Source organism: Petromyzon marinus, chromosome 34, assembly GCF_048934315.1.
Source record: "Petromyzon marinus isolate PM22_M1 ecotype Great Lakes invasive population chromosome 34, UKy_Petmar_22M1.pri1.0, whole genome shotgun sequence".
Lineage (NCBI taxonomy): Eukaryota > Metazoa > Chordata > Hyperoartia > Petromyzontiformes > Petromyzontidae > Petromyzon > Petromyzon marinus.
This window is the reverse complement of record NC_133700.1, coordinates 6842393-6859590: the sequence shown is the minus strand read 5'-3', so window position 1 is coordinate 6859590 and position 17198 is coordinate 6842393. Positions and strand designations below refer to the sequence as shown.

The following is a 17198-nucleotide window of genomic DNA, read 5'->3' as shown; positions in this document are numbered from 1 at the left end:
TAAAACCCAATACTTGTTACAGTGGTGAGGTCTCCCGCGTGCTGTTTGTTAATTTCCACGTGACCACAGTTTATAGTTCTCGAGCAAAACTTTTACTGCTGTGTCAGTGCAGTAAAACTGTATGTAATTATAACAGTGTTTTAATGTGTATCCCTTTTGACCCCTTATTTGCAATATCAAAAATAGTGTTGCATGACCTTTACTTTCACGTGGTCAACTCGCCTTTGATTTGTTTCACAAAAGTGGGATTGAGTGGTAGCACATTAGTTGGTGCATTGCGCTGTGAACCCAGCGACCCGACTTTGATTTCCGGCCACGGCTAACGATGATAATGAGTGATACTGCAGTGGTTCTGGGATCTCCACTTCTCCAGCTGTGCACTGATCAACATGATGATGTTGTACGTACGGTCAAACTTTCCCCCAGGAATGAGGATTTTTTTATCACTTGCTCGGGGCTGTAAATGGGAGATTTACACCAACCTCAATGTTCATTGAGAAAGAAATCACTTTGAATTAACTTTCACTTCCCTAAAACACAAGTTGCAGGGATTCTTGGGAAACTCCCTGTCCCCACACGTCCAGCAGTACAAGGCATTTACATCTTGTGTGATTGTAACATTTGCCCATATCGATGGAGTTCAAGTGACTGTTTTTAAATTGCAAACATTTTCCTCGCGGCGTTGAGTTTGGTGCTCAGGGTGTTTTAAATTAACTTATAATATCAGCCTTGGTTGGGCACTGGAACAGTGTCCCGGATAGTTTAAGGACCGTTGATGAGATTTGTATGTTATTTATTTATATATATTTTAAACCGTATATATGTTGTTTGTATTTCAATTGTGATTCTTAAATATGTTATTGTTAGGTTACTAACACTTAGTCTCTGCTCTTCAGTTGCCTGGGTGAATAGTGGGCTAGGTTTTATCCCGATCCTGGCCAGCTGGCTCAATATTTTTTTACAAATTAATGAATGAAAGAAAATTGTGCGTGAAGGTGAGATGGTAAAGGCAATTATCCTGTTTCCACCTGCAGCTCACAGTGTCTGGAGCCAACGAATTCCTCCTCCAGTCCGACAACGACCACACGATGCAGGAGTGGTACCAGTCCATCCGATCCCTGATCGCCAGGCTGGTACATCAGTACTTCCTCTCAAACACTTTCCATCCTGTTCTGTCGCTGATAATTTGTAATATAATGAACAGCGGTAATCACAGTGAGCATTAAAAATACCAACCCTGCTTGGATGGCGGAGGTGGGGAGTGTAGACATGGGAGCATAGAAGCACAGTACAACAATGGATTGTTTGCGCTAATCCCTGCTGTGAGGCCTATGTGACAACCTGTGCACGGTGGTATTCTATCCAAGCATTGTCCAGGCTCAAACCTGCTTCAGCTACCGAGATCCAATGCGATGGCGCTTGTTCCAGGTGATTTTGTCATAGGAACTGTCCATCATAGGCAGAAGAACCCTGGACATTAAGCAGGGGCAAGAGAGTCATCATCACGGTCGACCATCCGTTCTAACAATTATAATTAACCATAATAGAGGGTTTTTGGGGGGTTAGATTGCGTAAATATAATGTGTCGTTAATTGTAAATGTTGTGGGTTTTATTCTCCAACACATCGGTGTGTTGAATGTTTTGTTTACGTGACAAACCTCACTAATTGGCTGAGTCGTCGGGTGGTGGCGGGTCTAACGACATTTATTTACGCGATGTAACCCCAAAAAAACCCTCTTATATGTGTTGAGGCGTACATGATGACTCGGAGGCCGATCTTCACGTAGGGGCTTGCGCCAGTTTTATTAAAGACCTTTCTTCACACACGACTGCGTGTACTGCACACTCACTGCCTACACTCCACACCCCAGGGGAAGGGTACTGGGGAGGTCCCTAGCACACCCACAGGCTACGCTAGCCTGGTGCCAATTTCCCCCTACACTGGGTCCCGACTTTCACCCTTCACGTTCCCAGACTCTCCAGACGACCCTGAACACGTGACGGGTTCCAGCTTAAATCCCCCAGGGGGACATGACGTCACCGTCCCGCCCCCTGTGCATGACGTCACCATCAGTGACTTCATCGTACCAGACGGCGAGCGTGACACGACGTCACTAACTACTACTCTACATATGGATAATATTGGTCGCGAAAGCCTACTACATGTAAAACTGACTGTAATTCAACTTCAATGCAGGACAGAGACACGCCGGTGCCAACCCCTGAAGAGCAGCGGAGGGGAATCCCGAAGCCGGGTGCGGCGCCGGCATCGTCCTCTGCCCCCGGAGCGAGCACGCCCGACGATGGAGACGTCAGCGGAGACGACGAGCCGTACGAACCGAGCTTGAGAGACAAGAAGGATCAGCGAGACTCCCGCAAGGGCCATGGTGAGAGCGACCGCTACGCCCGCGACCGCGGTTCCCCGCTTGCTGCGCGATGGCTCGTTTGCGAAACTCGGGAGAGTCTGCGTCGTTTGCACGTGTGCGTGTTGAACTTCTGTCGCACGATGCGTAGCCGGCCGCGCTGATCGGAGGTGCCGTTGTGCCAGTGTGATCAAGAGGCCAAAAATAGCTAAGCGAGGTACATTCCGCTGCGAGATGGAAGTGCGGTGGAAAGTCGAAAGTTTAAACCCAACGTGGATTCGTCTTTTAATGATCAGTTCCGATGCGCTACCGTTCGAGATTACAGTATAACATCAAAATCGGCACATTCGTCAACAACACTGTGGCCATAAATGGAAAAATCTAGGCTACGTTCTCGGCAACGGACCTTCTGCATAGCACATACCTCTTTATGGCACATAACACGTGTGCTATGAAGAAGGGCCATTGCACGAAACGTCGCCTATCATATATTTTAACTTTGAGACAGTGTTGTTGATGAATGAGTTTTTTTTGTTATTTGCGTCTGTGAAAAGACAACGATCCCCCAAATAGCCTTGACAGACTCTTGGGGCATGCGGGGAAAGCGTGGCCAACATCCCGCCCAGCCGCCTTTGTTTCATTTGCGTGGTGTGGGGTGGTGTAGCGTAGTGTAGTGTGGTGTAGTGTGGCGTGGTGCGATGTTTACATGCCGTACCAGGTACTCGTTTATGGCTGCGTCGACCTAGTGGAGACCCAGGACCAGTTCGTATATCACTTGCCACCGACGTTAGCCATGGTCCGAATATGAACGCTTGTAATATTCATAGTGCGGTGCGTTAACCACTGCACCACCGCTCTCCATACAAAGATCCCATCTGTATAGCCGTAACAGAGCCTTGGGGCAAGTGCTGTTAGCGAGCGCCTGTGAATGCCGGCACGACACCTTTGTCTCCCGAGTGGCGATATTGACGCATCGCACCAGGCACTGATTTGAGGCTGAGTCGACCTGGGGGGGCGGGGCCCAAGATCGGTTCAGATGGTCAACGGAAATCGAGCTGGGGTCACTTAGTTCATCGGGCAGTGCGCGAACCACTGCGCCTCCTGTCAAATAATTTGTTCGGGATCATAGCGCCCTCCACTGGTCATTCTACACAAAAGCACTTACAGGGTACAGTTAAATTTCCTCCGTTATAGTTGCAGTTTGACTTTAAAACACCCTGTGTACCCCTGCTGTGTAACTTAACCAGCCCCATGAAAATATGCTTCCCAGTACTCGTAAACATTCACGTGTAAGTTCAGCTGTTTTACAAAGATTGTGCAGAAACTGCATCTGTTTTTGTTTTTCATTGTAAGGTAAGGTGCTATTATTATTGTTCTTATTAAGGCATTGCACTTTACATTTCAAGTTAAAAGCTTTGCTTTGCTGGCCAAACGTCAGATCACGGTTGTGCAATCGACTTGTGTTTTAAAATTATGATAAATAAATCACCTTACTACGATGATGAAGTGTCACAGGTTTAGAGCAATTCAAATTGTGCTAATTGCTTTTCTTTGGCTAGATAAAATTAAAATATGCCACTGAACCGTCATCTGAATAAACAATTACAGGTTAATTGAGTTAAATATAGTTGTGCTTTCGTGAATACTAATCGCATGCTTAAATAAGTCTGTTGCGGTAAAATGCAGTGTCCTCCATAAATGTTTAAGAAGTATTACTCGGCAGCAGTGGTTGCAATTTTGGTGAACGCGTTCCTTATACGCTTTGAGTTGTTTACCTCACAAAACTTGGGGGATCTTCAACGGCACGTATTTATTTAGCTTGCGGGCGTTTGATACCGGGATCCGTAGAAGTTGCAGCTTGCAGAATTTGCGAACCCGCTGGTTGAATCGTGAGCTTCCCCGGGGCAGTGGGGTGGGCGGGGGGCCAGGCACTGATGAGACAATCGCAGCAGAGAGGTTGGCGAACATCCGGGACTCTGTAAAATCTCACTCTCTAAAATCTCAATGCGATGCGTGTCGCCAACGGCCCCGGTGGTCACGTGGCGATTTTATAGGGATGAGATTCGTACAGCGACATCTTCACACGACCAAATTTTTGCGTGCGTGTGTGTCGTGTCTAGTTTAATTGACCTGACTCGAAAACTGCTGTACAATTATAGTTCTTTAACAGTGGATGATTCCGTTCCAGATACCTTGTGTCCTGAGCACTGAATATTCTAATTACATTAATGTTCTGATTCCAGCCAATGAGATCTCTGATAAGAAGAGGAGCCGCTTAAGGAAGTTAATCACCCGGCGACCCACTCTGCAGACACTCAAAGACAAAGGCTACATTAAAGGTATTTTCCTTTTTGCACCGCACGTAGCCAACCGTGCTATTCCATGGTGCGGGGAAGGAAAACAAACTGAACGCAAAAAGCAGTTATAAAGATGTGAGTTTTCAATCTAGATTTAAAAGTGCATAGATCCAGTGGCTTCCTAATATCGGAAGGAAGAGCATTCCAGACGGCCACAGAAGTGCATCTGAAAGCGCTCGATGCAGTGCCCATTTTTGTTCGATGGCTCACCAAATGCCACTGATGGCTTAACATAATCATTTTCAGCCACGATCAATCCACTGCTGGATGAAGGCCTCCCAACGCTACAACAACCTCTCATGGTTCTGCGATGAAACATTCCACGTCGCACCCGCACACGAGATTATTCCATCGCTCCACCTCATGGACACGTTCCATTCGTTGGCTGTCACTTTATCACAATTATATAGTTCAGTGCTGGTCAGTGCGAATTAGTGAAGGTGTAGGGGTCCGGAACCAGTTCAGATGTCATCACTCGACACTAAATGTTAGCTGTGGCAGGGGATCCAACTCAGGTCGCACCTCTGATGAGCACGGTAGCCTATGTACGGTGCAAAAGAAGTTCTACATACATTCATACTTTTCTTCTTCCAATGCGGTTTTCTTCTTCTGCTTGCGGCAGATCCTAGCACGTCCGAGTTGGCTTTCATTCAGCTTGTCTGAGATGGGTACATCTTTTCTCCTTATATCTTCATCGCTTCATTTGTTAACCCAACCCAGTCTTGTGACCTCCCCTCCCCCGGGATCCATCTTGCCATTCTCACTTCTGCGCTGCACAACATCTGCTCCACCCTGGTTTGTAACGCCTACGGCCAATTGGGCAGTGGAGTTTATAAAGTCCGGTCACACTCAGCCCATTCTCATCCCGTTGATTGATCGTGTGTTTGCAGAGCAAGTGTTTGGCTGTCCCCTGGCGTGTTTGTGCGAACGGGAAAACTCCATGGTGCCGTTATTCGTGAGGATGTGCATCGAGGCCATTGAGAGACGAGGTGAGTCGCTCTGGAGAGAGTGTGATCGCTCTGGAGAGAGTGTGATCGCTCTGGAGAGAGCGTGATCGCTCTGGAGAGAGCGTGAGTCGCTCTGGAGAGAGTGTGATCGCTCTGGAGAGAGTGTGATCGCTCTGGAGAGAGTGTGATCGCTCTGGAGAGAGTGTGATCGCTCTGTAGAGAGTGTGATCGCTCTGGAGAGAGTGTGATCGCTCTGGAAGAGTGTGAGTCGCTCTGGAGAGAGTGTGAGTCGCTCTGGAGAGAGTGTGATCGCTCTGGAGAGAGTGTGATCGCTCTGGAGAGAGTGTGATCGTTTTCTTTCATCGTGGTAAATGTACAGTGGCACCTCCAATGGCTGAAGAGGTTACATTGCATACAATATATACACGTGTACAATCCACTGCTGGATGAAGGCCTCCCCCCTCCGTGTGAGTAATGTAGGTGTTTAGACCGTAATTCATCATGCCGATGAGTGCAGATTGCGAGTGGCAGAACTACTGATATAGATATCACTCGCCATTGATGTTAGCCATGGATTACCGCTGCACCACCATATTATGTAAACATCGCCTGTCACTTGACCAACAATTTTTGTCCAGTGTATGGTATAAATGGTATAAATGATTCAGAGTTAAGACGTCGAAAAAGCAGCATCAACTAGAAGAACTAATGAAAACTGTGCTTTCTCTGAAGTGACGAATATCACTTGCTATGTTTGTAATGCCATTGTGTTAGGGTTGGAGATTGACGGTGTGTACAGAGTGAGTGGGAACCAGGCCACGATACAGAAACTGCGTATCATGGTGGATCATGGTAGGTAACTGCACTGGTCAGCATTATCATTTCACAACCAACCTAGATTAATTTATGAATTCTTCACACATAGTCAGCGAATGACTGTTGTGCCAAACGTGTGACCTCTTGCGGTCAACGTTCGCATAAACTGCTCTTGGCTGCCATACACCGGCGTCTCGAGTGATTTGTGTGATCCATGGAGCACGGTGGGTTGGGGGGGGGGGGTGGTGAGCGACCACGGGGGCGGCACAAATCTTTTGAGCGTCATGGTCCTCACTTTGAACGTCAGCCGCCTACTGAAGTGCACAGTTTCAACCACCTTCGTATTTAAATAATGGCACCGTGGTGGACTGCTGTGATGGTCACGGCTGCTATGAAATTACATGAAAACTAACTGACACATTTGGGGGATTCCTTTAACTCCTTATAATCACATCATTTTTTTTATGTCTACGTGGCTTTACCCAAAGACCTAAAGAATAATAAAAGAATATATTTTTTGTATCGCTTTAAACAACACGTGCACGAGATAATTAAACTCGGTGTTAAGCTCTATTGCGCACAGCCTTCACTTTACATGTGGGCAGTTGCCATGCCTTTGTTTAACAATCACACGCACACACTAAATACCACCTTTAAAATTTAACGATAAACCGTAAGCGTGGAACCCATTATGCATGTAACGATTCGACAGCCTGAGAATTATTGATTTGTCTCAACTCAGGGCCACTGCTCGATTCGAGTTTTGATTTAAACAAAAAATATATGTTTGGGAATTTGCCTCTTTTCACCGCAGGAGGCCATCGTCATCCTCTGCAGTCATGAACTTGACTCCTGTGCTTGGCACGCCAGAAGCTGATGTAAAACAAGTCATGGTCACGATTCCAGGATCATATTTTGTCACGCGGTGGTGAACGTGCCGTTGGCATGGCCCAGCGGTAGCGTGTTCGCCTCTTGTTGCAGAGGTTCACAGTTCAAATCCAGCGGGCCACCATTATTAATCCTGCGTTGTGTGTATTAACCGTAATAATGCTACTCGCCGTCCACTTCACAGTGGACGTTAAAGATTCTCCCCACCGTCATTCGAAAGGTTAGGCCCATTGTGTGCCAGCATCAGGGATAAGGGTCAAAATTTGCCAACATTTGAAAAACTACCTGCAAAGGACTCGATTGGAATTATACATAGCAACCATCGTGCCTTGTTGGAAGACTAATGCGCCAGATCGCTCCTGGTCATTGATTTCTCACCTGGTGAAACAAAATAAACAGTGGTGAATATGTGCGTGTAGTGACTACAGGGACACACAAACAATGACACGTACAAATCTAAATTAATGAAATCTCTCGCGCACAATTCGATTAATTGTGTCCAAATAACCAAAGTAAAATCACCGAGGCATGAACAGACAACTGTCATAGAAACAAACGAGGGAAACTATATTCCCCCAGGCTTACTTAAACAAAACTAAACTTTTTATTTTAAACTATTCTATTTCATCATGTGAGGCCCACTGAGCTATTTAGCTCTTATTCAGAAGCAGCCTTGGGTACAAATGGTAGCTCAACGAAGTGGCTTGTCACGTGGAAATTGATAGCAGTAGCCAAATACTCTGAACGCGTGTTGATTCTAAATGTGGAGGGAAAACCCGCAGGACCCAGAGAAAAATCCACGTGACCACGGGGCGAGAGACATGCAAACTCCAAATATAGAGGTGTCATGATCTGGATCAAATCCACGACCTCCTGTATACCGTGCGAGGTTTTTAAACGCACGTTGATTTTACTCGTATTGCTGTTCTGCTTTTGAATGCCGAGTAAAGTTCCCCACCCTCCCCGCCACCAACTCATTTGTCTCCCTCTCCTCCACCGTCTCGCAGACGAGCACGTGGACCTGGATGACAGCCAATGGGAGGACATCAACGTTATCACGGGTGCTCTCAAGCTCTTCTTCCGCGAACTTCCCGAGCCACTCGTCCCCTACATTTTCTTCGAACAGTTCATCGCCGCCATAAGTAATCTGCCTTCTCTATAATAATCGTGCCATTCCACGGTGACTGTAGGTTTGGGTCGGGGGGATGCTTGACGGTGTTACATGGGCGAGTCGACAGAAAATCTGGGAAAAACCACAGATTTTTCCCCTCTCTGTGCACATTGTTATAGCGTGAAATTGTTTTTTTTTTTCCCCCCATGCAGAAGGGTTCAATGGTGAGCATTGCAACTGCAGTAAAATAATACCCTTCTGATATTAGGATGTCAGGAAGCCACTGGAGCTATATGCACTTTTAAATCTAGATTGACAACCGATTCTTTGAACTACTTTTTTTGGTGTTTAGTTTGTTATCCTTCCCCCGCACCTGATCGTAAATGCAAACCCATGCTCGATAAACCTTTCGACTTTCCACTGCATTTCTGTCTCGCAGCGGGGAATGCACATCGCTTGCTGTTTTTGGGCTCTTGCTCACTGGCACACCGCACGGTGAGCTATGTACGGTGCAAAAGAAGTTCAAGATACATATGTACAAAACTCCTTTTTATCGGTGATGAAGTGGGCAGATCTCATCGTTGCAGATAGGCAAATTGTAGATTAGTTTTCTTTTTATTATCCGCAGGAATTAGATTTATTATTTTCTGTGACTTCTAATAATCGCACATAAGAGGGTGAATTTGAGCGAGCGGTACAGTGTAGTGTAGTGTGCTTACTATAGCTCCAGCAGCTTCATTTTCTATCACCAACTTCATCGTCCTCATCATAATCTTGAAAAACGTTTTAGCTGATGAATTAACACTGAGCCCAATCCAATGAAAGCACCTTTGACAGTCGTATTGATATCCTTAAGCACCTCCGCAGTAATGTACGTTGCCATTGACCCACACTCTTAGTAATTCCCACTTTTTGGGCCATTTTATAATTTTGGCAGATTCGGGTCACAAGGTCCCAGACACGCGTGAGTAATAGCCCACAATTGCAGTGATATCATAGATCCTTTTAACATTCACCTTTTAGCAGAAAGGTGCACCATGGTGTACAAGGCATTGGCCATGCGAGGGTCGAATTTGAAACCTTTGAGCCTTCGCAATATGCCTAATTGTCAAACGTGCTAACGAATTGGGCTGTCTGCTGCCCCCCCCCCCCCCCCCCCCGTGTACAGCATGAATCAGTTTTGTTTAGTGTCCAGGGCGCCAGACCTTGTCTCGTGGGAGCTGCACTATACTATCAAGCTGGGTCCTGGGGGCTATCTGCTGTGTTTGGAGTGCTTGTGTGTGCGTGTGCTTTGATGTGTGGAGAGTGGGGAGCGGTAATGCGCCATGGTGGTGAAATGTTAACTACCTCGCCTGGTATGCAGGAAGTTGTGCGTTCGATCCCGATGCTGACGCCTGCTGTGTATTTGCACTTTGCATGTCTCTCTCGCCGTGGTTGCGTGGTTTTTCCCTCCACATTTAGAATCAACGTGCGTTTAGATTATTTGTTCATGCTACAAATTTCCACATGATATAAGCCACTTTGTTGAGCTACCATTTAAGGTCAGGTCGCATTTGAAAAATAGCTACATAGGTCAGTGGGCCTTACCTCGTAAAATAAAAAAAGTTGTTTTGTAAGACGTTTTTTAAACCCAGCTTACCCGAGTCCGAATCCCAGTCCTGGCCTCCCCCCTAGGTCGACTCAGCCTCAAATTAGCACCAGTGCAGTGTGTGAACATTTTTGCTAGGGAGACAAAGGCAAAGGTTAGAGTGCTGGCCACCCAACCCCCTCGTGTGCCGTGTCGGCCTTTACAGGTGCTCGCTAACAGCAGTTGTGCCAAAAGTTGTTTAAGGCTATACACGGAGGGGATCTTTGTATGGAGAGTGGTGGTGCAGTGGTTAATGCACCGCACTGAATATTATAACACCCGTTTATATCCGGATCATGACTAATGCCAGTGGCAAGTGATATCCGAACTGGTCCTGGGTCTTCACTAGGTCGATGCAGCCATAAACGGGTACCTGGTACGGCATGTAAACATCAGCACTGAGGAGACAAAGGCGGTTGGGTGGGATGTTGGCCATGCTATATCCCCACACGAGTTGGTCTGGCCTTGATAGGTGCTCCCTAACACCATTTACCGTTAGTCTTGGCAGAGGTGGGATATCCACACTTTACTACCATCACATGCAACCTACCGATTGACTGTGGTGAAGCCATTTCCACTGCTGGCTGGATAAAGGTGGATGAGGTTTAATAAACTTTGCCATTGTTGTTTCAACTGCTCGACCGGGAGATGGAATGGAACCCGTGACCTCTGGATTGCAAGCCCAGTTGTTTAACCATCACACCACGGCAACATCCAGAGTGAAAAGCCCCACTCTTTCAGATAACTGATGTATGGCAGTGCCTCCGTTTTCCTTCAGGCACCTGCTGTGGTACAAGCTGCCTTTTACTCTTTTGGGCGTTATGGAAAGCGAGGCACACCTCAGGTCTGGTTTTAAACCACTGCCTTAGCATGGAAGATCACAAGTTGTGAGATTTTGTTGTTGTTGTTGGTGGCTGGAGGGCATGTAACAGCTGTGGGGCATCTCTACCAAGTTAATAAACCACTTTTCTTTATTGTTTGATCAAACATGAGAGACAATTATCTGCCCCACAACTTGGAATGTCAGTTGGCCCATGGCTCCATATTGATCTCGCCAACATTTCTAAGAAATGGCTGCAAGTAGCATTTTTCTCTCCGGGGTAAATAATTCATGGCTGTTCTGACCAGTGGCTTCCCTTGGTATCGACTGCTCTATGGAAGTACGTTAAGCGAAGGCTATTCAGATTTCTCAATGTTCATATTTAAAGCGTGATACATGTTTTGTTTTTCAGAAATTTTCGAATATCATAACCGGGTGAAATGCATGAAGGATCTCATCAATATTCTTCCATTGCCAAACCATAACACCATGAAGTTTCTCATCAGGCACCTAAAGACGTAAGTGTAAACTCCAAGCACCTCCGATTAGCATGGTTGGCTACGTAGGGTGTGAAAAAAGTTCTATATACATACAAGCTGAAGTGGCTGTTGTATTAATAGCCATTCTTCAAACTGAATTTCACCTCCAACTCTTGAGTTTTGTTTAACACCAGCATATATTTTAAATAGTTTTTTTAACTTTATAGTCAAAATTAGATCGGCTTATAGATGAGATAAAAAACTAGATCCATTTAAATTACGATGCAATATTTTATTTGATATCATAATTCACGTAAGAATGCATTGAAAGTTGACAATGAAGAAGCTTCCATTGTGTGGAGTAGAAACGTAGGACGTTGCCATGAAGAACACGTGGTACAACCCCGAAGACGCATCGAAGAGATACGCAGCACAATCTCCCGGAAATCTGTGAAAAGAGCTCTGTAGCTCATCGAATTTTTCCAGTATAAATGTCGTGATTGTGATCCTAACAGTCGGCAACGACACCTTCGCAGTGGCACAAGGGGAGACATTTCCCACACAACCCGCTGCGAGGTTTCACCACCGAGACGTTCTCCCCGTGTCTGCGCAGGGTGGTGGCGCACGGGGAGAAGAACCGCATGAGCATGCAGAACATGGCCATCGTGTTCGCGCCTACGCTGCTGCGACCCGAGGTGGACCCGGGGAACATGGCTGTGCACATGGTCTACCAGAACCAGATCGTGGATCTCATCCTCGGGGAGTGCGACAACATCTTCGGGACGGACTGAGTGCGAGCCGGCTCGCAAACCCCTCTGGGCCGCCGACGACTGCGCGTGGGACGAGAGAGAGAAGCGTCTTAAGCGAGCGCCAGCCTTGCTATAAACAAACAGAATGCGTCGATTCATGAAACATTGGCACGTAAACGGTTTTTTTTTTAAATTAATGCCTGCGCTGCCTGTGTTAAAAACAAATGCAGAAGATTTGAGGATTTAAGGTTAAGGGTTTGCTTTTTTAGGGAGCTTCAGCGCCTAGGCAGGCAACTCAAAAGAGACTTGCATCGCATTTCATCTCAAACATTTCGCAATGCCCTGCTGCAACCTCGGCAAGGGAAGCCCCCAGTGGTAGCTTGTACCTGTACGGTACTCTGTGTATGCGGCACCGGCCTGCAATCCGCATTTACAGATGCATCCTTGTTTTTTTCACGTGTGTGTACTATAGTAGAGACCGAGTTGCATTGGCGGAGAGCAATGCTAATCGACGTTGATCAGCCCGGTGTACAGAAATTGCCACGTTGTACGCATGAATCACACCAGGGATAAGGAAAAGCATGCAAGCTGATGAGTTTGTATATATTACTGAAATCTTCCAGTGTTCTAGAAGAGTGCCAGCATTCATCCAGTCACAGCATTTCTGGTGTGTGCGTGTGTCCGTCGGTTTTGTCTTGCTGTACGATAGTTGCATTTCTATACAGAAGTCTGCATGTTGCACATTTTGCAGATATGCCTGTGACCAAATTCCCCGGAATGTGTGCCTGATCTTGTCAGGTCTATGGTAAGCTGAGCAAAGCTTGAGTTTGGGATAATGCTGGGACAAAGTGACCATCAAACATGAACCATGCGTTGTAGGACGCTGTAGGGCTAGGTTGTGAGCAGAGGGCAGTGCAGCAATATGCACTGCTGTACTGCATTACTGCGCTGCAACGTTTTATGCTTTCACAATCCATACCCCGAGTGGTGAAGTATGGTCAATTAACCCCCTCCATAGCGGTGGGATTGACAAAAAGGCTGTACATGTGCATTAACTATGCTTAAGGCAATTAGCCTGGGTGGTGTAATTTTAATGGTGAGAATTGTAAGTTCGAGTCCAGGTGGGGGGGGGGAGCGGGGTGGGGGTATGGATAAAATGGTTACCACTGTGGCAAATCGGCAGTGCATGCAAAGATGTATTTATTATTACACTCAAATACAATCATCGAATTGCGGATGGTAAAAATTGTTTATAATGTATGAAAACTATATGCTAACTTTAGACTTAAACCTGATGAGAATGTACAAACGAGACTTGGTAATGCATAGATGGTCAAAAAAAGACCGAAACAATTGATTTTCCAAATGAAATCGCGATCCTGAATTGTGGGAAACATTGAATCAAGTTTGGGGGACGATTCATTACAGGCCTAGTGTGTTTGTTTTTATTATACCTCCCAGAGAAATGTTAAACCTGCCATAGAATATAGCCGATAAAACAGAAATATGGCAGGTATAGAAATATGGAATTCTCACCACTGGCTGATGGTTGTCAACAGGAAATGAGTGTTTACTCTTTGCTCGTTTGAGTAGAAAACGACAGACAATTTGTGCTAGGTAGGTTTTTATCCTTTGCTAAGAAGATTCAAAGGTTCGATTAAAAACATTTTCTCAATAAGATGTAAAATTCTTGATGAAAACAAAGCAGGAAAAGTACCAACCTTAAAACGATTGACTTTATTAAACAGATTTACAATTCCTTTTTGGAGTTTAGCTTTTTTTAAAAGTCTTCAAAAAAGTATATATAAACGTATTGGAATGTTTATACAGTATTTTGCCATACGTGGTGTTATCCCGCAAATTGCATGTATTTAATACTTTGACCTTTCGGTGGACTTGGATTTGTCAGATAGTGGTCAATGTCACCGGTCACAGACTTCTTTTCGATTGTATATTGTCATTTGAAACTTTTTGTTGTCGCTGAAGCTTGCTGGGTTTTTATGACCAAATCGATACTTTTGTATCTCGAAGCAAAAACTTTGTACATACTAGACACGAGCGTCAGATGTTCAAGGACAACTTAGATGTCCGTTTCCCTTCTAGTACTTTTGAGATTATTTACGTCGCGTAAGAATTTAACGCGTCTCCGTGTTAATAAAAGCGACGACACGTGACAACCTTTGGTGGGGAAAAACAAGCAGGTGGCGTAAAATGCGATGCCATTTCCTGTGACGGTATGCATTCCGGGTTATTTGGGAACAATTATTTTTCCCCATCTGACAGCGAGTATCGTCGCCCGATTTTCGGATTTTGTTGCATCGATTCAAAAATCGGGAGGACATTTAGCACATACAGTGCCCCGGGTATTTGTTGCTTAGCATGCTTGTAATAATTGCTGCAGTATTTTTCTCAAAGACATTTCCAAGAGTTTATTGCGACAGATTAAAAAATACAGTAACTGTGGAACATTTGTGAAAGACATTTCTTGTACATTGTCTATAACACTGTTTTTTTTGTTAACGTTGAAAATGTAAAAGGTGTTCAACCAGAATTCCTGAAATCATTCCTTTTTCGCTCATAGGCATGCGTGTGATTTCTTGGCATCGTTAACATATTTGAAATTAGCAGTATTTTTGCCAGTTTATTAAAGATGTTAACCCAGTCACACTCTGAAGACTCCTGCGGTGTTGATGCTATTTCTCTGTTGTACAGCCCTCGTATCTAAACATTGGTCTGGCTTTGGGTTTAATACTAAAGGTGGAACGTGTTTTGCTCAGGATTTAAAAAATGTTTAGCTCCCGATACAAGCATCAATACATTTTGATTCGCATTGCAATAGATTCACATGAACCTTCCAGCCGCTAGAGGCTGCTCCATTCAAGATGTAGGAAAATACATTCTTGAATTAATTGTCCTGAAGTACGACGATTCATTCACATTCCACCCCCGGTGTTTAGCAATGACAATGCAATTTGTAATACAGATGGCCACGACGCTGAGGTCTGGAGCAAAGCCAGCTGAATGAGGCAGTCTTTAAAAAAACATGGTGGGGCCTTTACCTTCTCTGAACCCTGAAATCAGAAGACATTTAAAAATAAAATAAGTTTATCACTTACATTTTCTAGTCAGAAGACATTACCGAGCCTCCCACAAGATTGGGAGGGCGTGTGGCACAGCTTGGCACCAGCCATCAGAGTGTGGTCGTGTCGCTGCAGTTTTCTGCGGCACTACGCCTCTGTAAATACAACGGTGCTACGCCTCTAAATGAAACTAATGCCAACCGCTTGCACGTTCCGAGATTCAGCGGTGGACGGGGGACGCCCACCCTGCAACTCGCAGACGTCTCGGAAGGGGAAAGGGTTAAGGGTCGGTGTTGACTAAACGCTGCTGCGAATGTGGCAGTGGGATGGCATTCCAGACGCCGGGCGGCGATGGTCCTTGGTATAGAGAGGAGGTTGTGAGTTGTGCTGAGGACAGCACTTGGTGGGCATTTGCACTTTGGAGACAAGGGTTGCTGGTCCATGTAAAATCATAAAACTGCCAAGTTTCCAGGAGATTGCAAGTACAGCAAATAGAAGATCGCTTCCATCTGTGTAAGGCTTTGTTATGCCCTTGTATGCATGGTTATGTCCATGCACCCTGGCTAACTGTGGTGGCCAAAAGCCCCTCCTGTGAAAAAGTCTTCAGTCATGTTGAGGCTTTTTTTTGGATATTATTACTAACACAAACGAAGAGTCACTCCGAGGGGGATGCAGAGTCCACTTGTCGCCCATCCGTTGCAAGTCCAGCTGGTGCCGTAAGCAGCGACAAGTACTGTGGCCGGAGAGTGACCCAGGAGAAAGGGGTTGTGTCCATCTGTGGCAGAAGGGTCAAGATGACCACATCGTTGAGTTAAGCGTTTGTGTGTGGCTGCCCACCAAAGGAATCTGAAGGTCCTATGTATGCATGTTGAACTTCTTTTGCACCGTACGTTGCCAACCGTGCTAATCGGAGGGTGCGGGAGAAAGGACAAACTCAACACAAAAAGCAGTTCTAAAGAAATTTGTTTTCAATCTATATTTAAAAGTGCATAGCTCCAGTGGCTTCCGAATATTCTAATATTTTCCTGTAGTTACAATGCTCACCATTGGATCCCTTTTGCATGGGGAAAACTATTTTCAATCCAGCCCACGCTAAAGAAGAGCTTGGCTCTCCCGATGCGTTTTCGAGTCGTGCCGAGTATTGTGCGACACTAGGTGTTACGTTTCACTCCACATTCTGGGAACTCAATCGTTCCCAAATAATCTCTTCCCCCCCCCCCCCCCGCGGCATGAGAGGGTATTGCAAACCAAAAACACGTGTGAATCGCTCTCCCGAGAATGTTGGTCAAATGTACGGCCGCGTAGGTTCGCGCGGTTGTGCCGTATCGTCCTGCCGATGCGTTGTCACGAATTGAACGTTCAGTTTCTGAACAAGCTCCCAGCACGTGGTGTGTAAAACGTGAAAGCCTACGCGAGTTGGTCTGCGATTTCCTCGAGGGGCGTTTTGGTGACAAACTTTTCGGGGGGGGGGGCTTGCATTGTGGGGGGCTATATTGACGGGCAGTAGAGGGCAGCAGTAGCAGCAGCAGCAGCAGCACCAACATCCATTGTACTCTACTGTGGCTCCCACACACATGCTCCCCGCCACCACCGACCACCATGGTTAAGTATTGTCAAATAACCCCTACGGCCCAATCGGTGTGGTGGCGGGACCTCATCTAGCAGTGGATTGATTAAAGGGGCACCCATGCGTGTACAAAGTTTAGGCCGACCTTCGTGGGGTTCGGCAGTTGGAAGCAAACCCGTGACCACTCGTTTTGTGCGTGGCGGACACCCTTCGAGGCTCAACCCTGCAGAGCTTCTGAGATCTGACAAGATCGAGCGCGTTCCACGTGATTTGGCCACAGGCATAATCGCACAAAGCGTGTTGTTCGGACTGGGCGGGTGGTGGCGCACGCCATTAATCCAGCGCCGGTGGAGGCGGCCGAGGGCGGGTGGATCGCACGGACGTTGCAAAGCT

At 46.2% G+C, this 17198-nt stretch overlaps 2 protein-coding genes across 9 annotated transcripts in view; one reads left to right on the top strand and one right to left on the bottom strand.

Annotated features, from left to right (window-relative positions):
• LOC116948640 (rho GTPase-activating protein 12-like) overlaps nt 1-14828 on the top strand; it is a 49408-nt gene extending 34580 nt beyond the window's left edge. For all 5 annotated transcript variants that reach the window (XM_032965524.2, XM_032965528.2, XM_032965527.2 and 2 more), the window contains 8 exons: nt 1035-1133; nt 2199-2388; nt 4608-4703; nt 5612-5710; nt 6443-6520; nt 8380-8514; nt 11343-11448; nt 12023-14828. In XM_032965524.2, the coding sequence (XP_032821415.1) occupies nt 1035-1133; nt 2199-2388; nt 4608-4703; nt 5612-5710; nt 6443-6520; nt 8380-8514; nt 11343-11448; nt 12023-12200 (981 nt within the window). In that variant the 3' untranslated portion in view covers nt 12201-14828. The remainder of the gene's footprint in view (nt 1-1034; nt 1134-2198; nt 2389-4607; nt 4704-5611; nt 5711-6442; nt 6521-8379; nt 8515-11342; nt 11449-12022) is intronic.
• The window catches only part of QTMAN (queuosine-tRNA mannosyltransferase), a 35380-nt gene continuing 32754 nt past the window's right edge, over nt 14573-17198 (bottom strand). For all 4 annotated transcript variants that reach the window (XM_076071674.1, XM_076071675.1, XM_032965529.2 and 1 more), the window contains one exon: nt 14573-16013. In XM_076071674.1, the coding sequence (XP_075927789.1) occupies nt 15894-16013 (120 nt within the window). In that variant the 3' untranslated portion in view covers nt 14573-15893. The remainder of the gene's footprint in view (nt 16014-17198) is intronic.